This window comes from Corylus avellana, chromosome ca2, assembly GCF_901000735.1.
Source record: "Corylus avellana chromosome ca2, CavTom2PMs-1.0".
In the NCBI taxonomy this organism is placed as follows: Eukaryota; Viridiplantae; Streptophyta; class Magnoliopsida; order Fagales; family Betulaceae; genus Corylus; species Corylus avellana.
The window spans coordinates 16,985,138-16,992,059 of NC_081542.1; the positions used below are offsets into that span (position 1 = coordinate 16,985,138).

Genomic DNA, 6,922 nt, shown 5'->3' on the forward strand with positions numbered 1-6,922 from the left:
GCGAGGCCAAGAGCCATCCAGGATGCACCCCTCTCCAGCAGCTGGTCCATAGCTGGGAGGTGCTGACATGAGCCCTCGGCAGGGCACTGACATAGACATCACCGTCCGGTCTAGCCACCAGAAGGCTCTCGTAAATGGTGTTGTCATCGCATCTGGAGCCACCCTCTTTCCTCCACAGCACCCACAGGGCGCCACAGAAGGAAAAAGCAACAATGCCAAAACAAACAAAATCATACCAGTAAACTTGTAGTGCCATGTTTTGGCCAATTCTAGGCCTTCACGTATGAAGGCCAAAGGATTTTTGAAGACGAAAAGATATGAAGGCGTGGGATTGGCTTAATGTTGTTGTTGTTGGGTATAATTTGTCTAAACATTTTCAGCTGGGAAGAGCTAGCTGCTGCAGTTGATAGTTTGATACGAGAATGTTAGTTTTGACTGTCTGGTTTAGGATTTTCAACGTCACGTTTATGGATGTTTTTCTATTATTATTATTATTAAAGAAAGCATGGGGATTTGTCATGTTGACGCTACGGTCGGTGACAAAAGTTTGATAAAGCTGATCCCTTTTTTATTTTTTTGGCAACGAGAACAATTGTTGTTGTTGTCTTCTTATTTGTTTTGAAAGTTACATCCCTTAAATCTTCCACCTCCATGGAAAAGGGAATAATGATTGCTTCCAAACGATAAAAGTTCATCAACTCAACTTATTAAATTGACCCAAGACGTACGTTATTCTCAATATTGGTTTCTAAACAGGGCATGTCTCATTTTTAAGATTCAACCATAAAAAATACTAAATCATATACTTTTATTTTACTGGATTGATGTGTCAATATTCATCGATTCTTGAATTTTAAGAGTTGATAGTGAGATGGCCGTTATAGTATCTCTATATATAGCATTACTCTTTTATAATTGAGTAAGAGTAATGTTAGATTTATATTTTTATTCCACAACTATCTCATAATGCTGATGTGACAGTTACAACAGAAAATTTCATTTACCCTCCTTGAACTTTATCGCTTTTGCAATCTCCCTCTTAAAGCTCAAGAACTCTCAATTTAGTATATCGAATTTTTAAAAATCTGCAATTTCACCCATCTCGTTAAGTTTTGGGGGGTTAAATTAGAAAGTCAAATGATGACATTATCATTATACCCCTATAAACTTTATGAAATTACACAATAATCCTTAAATTGCAACTATTAGTTTTATTTATTTATTTTTTCAAAAATGAAATTAAAAAAAAAAAAAAAAAAAACTATAGATCACAAAAATGAAAAAAATGATAAAAGTTCAAAGGGGTTGCGTAAAGTTTCTATCGGGAGTTGATTAGGATTACCACGTTAACATTGTGGAGAGTTGTGGAATAAAAATATAGTATATATATTGAATAATATTGCTCTTCATACCAATTTATGATGTTGCAACTTTTATTTTATTTTATTTAAATAGATAAAAGATGTGAAGCCTGAAGAGTTGCTTTACAATTCTTCTACAATTTGGTTACAGGTTTCACTAGGCAGGCAGGCGGGTGGTTTCATTAATGGGTGAAAAAGTTTCGACCCGCTTGGCCCATGGGGATATGTGGTTTGGGCTTAATTGCCCGGTCCAAATGGATCTCTACAGCTCGGGATGGATACAGGTCTATCAGTATATCTTGTTTGAAATTCAGGTACAACTTACTTACAAAATAATAATAATAAATAAGGTACAACTTAATTAATAGAAAGATTTCATAATTGAAGTCTCCCAGAATATTTTTCCAACTTAGCCGCAATTCTTGATTATACTTTATTCAACAAGTCTTTGGGGGCAGTCCCACATTATTAATAGCTCAACATGCATGTGTGACTGCTAAACACTGAATTTGGACATGTATTCTTGCAAATTGCATCAATTAAAAATGTGTTTCTTCCCTAAGTTTTAGGTTGATGATGATTAATTTGGTGACAAGCAGTAATTACAAGTAATTTTTTCACCATGCGCATGTGACAAAATTACATCTTGTTGGTCTTGTAATTAATACCACTAAATTGGGTCTCAAGGTGTTTTATGGTTTGTTGGCCAAGACAGAGTAATGGAATGTCAAGAACCATAAGCAAATTTTGCTATTTAAGTTGTCCGTAATTTAGTCGGTAAATATGAGAGTCCTTTTAAGATTTATCTGTCAGAATGACCCTGTTTGCCTAAGGCGCGGAATGACACTGTAGTTGGAACGGTATTGTTCCAGGTACAGTAACGTACAGGATGTCCCTTATATATGCACAAAAATCCTGCCTAATTTTCAAAAAAACTTAACTCACTCACACACCCCAAGGTTACTGCAGTAACCATTTAACAACTAACCTAACCATGGAGCTTACTAACTCACTTTCTCTTTCAACAAAAAAGAAAAAAAAAAAAAGAAGGAAAAAAAATTCTCTGCAGTAAAGAACTTGTAGCTTCTCCCACCTTTTTTCAAGAAAATCTCTTCTTCCTACATCCACTTTCTCTTTCAACTAAAAAAAAAAAAAAAAAAAAAGGAAAAAAAAAATTTTCTGCAGTAACGAGTTCTCCCACATTTTTTCAAGAAAATCTCTTCTTTCTAACTCCACTTTCTCTTTCAAAAAAAAAAAAAAAAAAGGAAAAAAAAAATTTCTGAAATGGTCACTGCAGTAACTTTGGGGTGTGTGAGTGAGTTGAGTTTTTTTTGAAAATTACGCTTGACTTTTGTGCACATCTGCTGCACATCTTGTACAGTACTGTAGCTGAAACAGTACCGTTCCAGCTACAGTGTCATTCCACGCCTTAGGCAAACAGGGCCAACATGTCTTGAACAACTTGCTTTTTATAGGAGTTTTCTCACATTCGTTATCCGGGTTGTTAGCGATCCAAACAACAAATTGCTTGCCAACAATCCGGATCCGTTGTAGGTTTCTTAGTTCCACTCCTTAACAGCTTTGCAGCGTGGGTAATCTCTCTGGCATCATTTTTACCAAATATATGATTGCCTAGATAGGAACATTTTACCACACCATTTTTCCCCAAATACATGATTGCTTAGGAACATTTTACCACACTGGCGCGGTATTCACAACTGAGTTTCAAGTGGGCAAAGTCCAAAGAGTATATAATTCATATTTAATAAGTCACCATCAAGTTGACAATTTATAAATACTTCCAAACCATCTAGCAAGAATTTCTTCCAAGATGCAAAACATATACTCCCCAACCCACCCTTCCTTAGAAAAGGCCCCAACTTTTTCTTTAATTTTTTAGGGGACAGAAAATGATCAGATTCTGTGTAATGAACTGTAGCCTATCTAAGAATGTGTCGGAGTAAGTAGCGTCCGACCAATCTCTTACATAAGGTCGAACGTTATAAGATAATAGGACAACCTCATTGCACGAAGTCTAAATCCAAATGAAAAAAATATATGATTCATCATGATACATGACATGACATGATGAAATACATAGCTAGGTAGACAAGATTGATGGATTTATGAAATGGAAAATGGAAAAAAGATAACAACATTGCCGATTACAAGGAAAATGCACATGGAAGTGCTGGTAACAAGGTTTGACTTCAAAAAAGTAAAATCCATTTCAATTTTACAAAGAAGCCAATCAACCATAAAATATTGGGTAGCTCGTGAATTCAAACCCAGTAGCATTAATTCTTAGACAACCGCCGGACTGTTATTAACAACCGTGAAACCTCCATCGACAGCCATGTTATGCCCACTGATGTAAGCGGATTCATCAGAAGCAAGAAACAGAGCAGCCTCTGCAACATGCTTTGCCTTCAACGTAATCCCCTTCAGGTTGGCTGCCGCACAACAATTAGCTTCCACCTCACCTGGCTGCAGATTGTAAGCCTTACACGAAAGCGGCGTGGCGATTCCAAACGGCGAAATGCAGTTGACTCTAATCCCATAAGCCCCAAGCTCGCTGCAGGCCGACCGGACTAGGCCGACAAGAGCATGTTTCGATGTCGTGTATGCATGGGGGCCACTTCCGCCGATCGAGGATGCCACGCTTGTAGTGCAGATGATGGATCCGCGTATGTTTCTCCCCACCATGGCTCGAGCCGCGTGCTTGATTGTCGCAGCCACTCCACGAACGTTTGTCGCCATGGTGCTGTCAAGACCGTCGATGTCAAGCTCTAGGATGGTTGTCAATGGGCCCATGACTCCGGCATTGCTGAACAAGATATCCAGGCTGCCGTATTTCTCCAAGGTGTAACTCACCGTTTCCTCAACTTGCTTCTCGTCTCTTACATCGCAATGGCGATAAGTAATCCTCTCTGCACCAATTGATGCAGCAATTCCATTACCCAATTCGTCTTGAATGTCAACAGCAACAACAAAAGCTCCATTCTCTGCAAATAATCTGGCTGCCTCCTCACCAATTCCGCTTGCTGCACCAGTGATGAGGGCCACCTTACCCTCTAACCTGTGGATTATTGAGAATAAACGATCATGTTAAACATGTCTGTATGTACAGAGGCAGATCTAAAGTTTGTCGAAGAAAGAAAACCTTACCTTGGCTTAGACATTGGTTGCTCTGTTTTCTCTTCTCAAACTTCCAAATAAGCCTCTTGGATCTGCTGCTTATATTAACTTTTGTCATGTACATTTATAAGATTTACAATGCTGCTCAGCTCAACAATGACACATGTAACAAACCCGTATGTTTTTTTTAGTGATACGACCGATAGACACCGTCACATTAACACCTAGTAAAATGAGGGTATAGTATGTAGTATTACTTTTGTTTTTAGTGAAGAGACAATGCTTATTGTTCTTTCTAAAAAAAAATTAAAAATTGATGGACACTGCTATATTAACCTAGTCTTAATAAATGGCAAACGTGTAAGGTTATCGATCCCGTATAATTACTATTTTAATATCTTTGGTTTTGATGAAAGAAAAAAGATTAGGAAATGAAGTTATAGAGAGGGCCCATCCACATTGATCCAAGTCAACTGTTGATATAGATATTATAGAATTGATCATAATGTATAATTGGAGTAAGAGTGTACAGCAATTTACGCAAGTCTGTGTATAAATTAATTGCTCTGACTCGAGTGTTTGCTTGATTTAAATTATTTATTCTTCTCAACTCTTCCATGAGTTCCATGTTAGCACGATCCCATTAGCCAGCCACAGCCCACGCCGTTGCAATTGTTGATAGGGATATTATTTAGGTTAATTAGCTAGCAAGGAATACTAGTGTAATAATTTAATGTATGTGTATACAGTAGGAAATCTAACGGGCATGACTTTTTCTTTTTCTTCTCATTTATCAATCTAACTTAATTCTGTATTCAAATATTGTAGTAGAATAATTTTAAGAAGAAGGCCTTTAAAAATGTAAAAAGAGATGTTTAGGATGTGTTTGGCAAATGAGTGGGTCGAACTTGACCCAAAATCTTAAAAAATTCTTTTCTAAATCAACCTCAACATTCTTACATTTTACATCACATTAATCACTTTTTATTACCATTCAAATAAAAAAAATCACTACAAAACAAAATTTTTCACTTTTTTATACAAAACATTCTTACTTTTTTCTCTCACATCAATTAAATTTGCTACAGTTCCGACCTACTTCTTAAGTCTACTCTTTTGCTAAACATAACCTTAAAGTCCAAGAACTTTAAAAAAAGGAAGGAAGGAGCCATTTTCCTCATTCGAATTATTTTCGCAAGGAGTCAAGTACATACAGAAAATAACGTCAATGAAAAGGAGGAGACGAGCGCCCTCTCAAACTTTAAGACATGTTTGGTAAACTTCTCTACATCTCTTTTCGCTTCTCAAACGCTAAAAACTAGTTTAAAAAATCAGTTAGCCAAATGGGTTTTCATGCATGATTCCTACTACTAACACATTTCTCAAAATACAAAATATTAATGTTTTTTCATCTTTAAAAAAAAAAAAAGAAAAAAAAAAAGAAGAAATAAGATGTTTTTTCAAGGCCACCTTGTATAGGATCCAATGCAAGCCCGATCTTCCACACTCATCACTCTTTGGTAGACAATAATACTACTAGGTCTAGGTTTCATAGGTTGTGGTGCTCGAGTTAGTGCCCGATTGTATCACATTTTGATTTGACAACAATGTCTTGGGCCTTCTTTGTAGGCAAATACTTTGCTGAAATTTGCCTAGTTTTAAAATTTTGTTGAATATGGCTGAATATAAAATATTCTTATACTCCTCGGATAAATTTGGTTCATACCAATAAAAAATAATTGATTTAATTAATATTTTAATTAGCACTTCTTTTTAAGTGTGAGTTTAAAATAAAAGGCGAATGACAGAAATAAATATTATGTAACATTTTGGTCTCATATTAAAGGAAGATGAGTAGTCTACATGAAGTAGGTGGCCAGTCATGGTCTATAAAGAAACTCATATGATGATTCATGGAAAACTTTATATTCATCATTCATGGATCTACCTCATGAATGATGATGGGGTAGATCCATCTAAGTTTAACATTGCTTACTTATTAAAAGTTCGTTTGAGATTGTGGTTTCAATAAGTACGATTTTAAAAATTGTGTTTTTAAAGATTTCGTTTTTCAAATTTCTACTTTTTAAAATTGTAAAAGCGTTTGGAAAAATATGTTAAAAAATACTTCTTTTTTTTCATTTTTTTTTTTATCAAATATTTGTTATGCGAAATCGTGATTTTAGTTTAAATTTATGCTTTTTAAATAAGCATCCCTACCATGCTTATAAAAATCGCGTATTTTTTTTCCTTTTCTATTTAAGATTAAGTGCTTTTAAAAGTACAATGTTAAATACCTTACGTTTTACGATATTTTTAAAAATACAAATTATTTTTACAAAATCGCAATCCAAAACGCATCGAAAGTAGAATTGAATTTTAGAAGTGAATTTAGTAAAGTTTTCATTTTTGAGTGATAGCCT

General features: G+C 35.4%; 1 protein-coding gene across 1 annotated transcript; it reads right to left on the reverse strand.

Annotated features, from left to right (window-relative positions):
* Nucleotides 1–3,665: 3,665 nt before the first annotated feature.
* LOC132169182 (short-chain dehydrogenase reductase 3b-like) lies at nucleotides 3,666–4,574 on the reverse strand. The gene is made up of 2 exons (XM_059580254.1): nucleotides 4,530–4,574; nucleotides 3,666–4,440 (listed from the first exon to the last, which is right to left on the reverse strand). Exons 1-2 carry the CDS (start codon nucleotides 4,541–4,543, stop codon nucleotides 3,666–3,668), a joined length of 789 nt encoding a protein of 262 aa, XP_059436237.1. The 5' UTR covers nucleotides 4,544–4,574.
* Nucleotides 4,575–6,922: the final 2,348 nt, after the last annotated feature.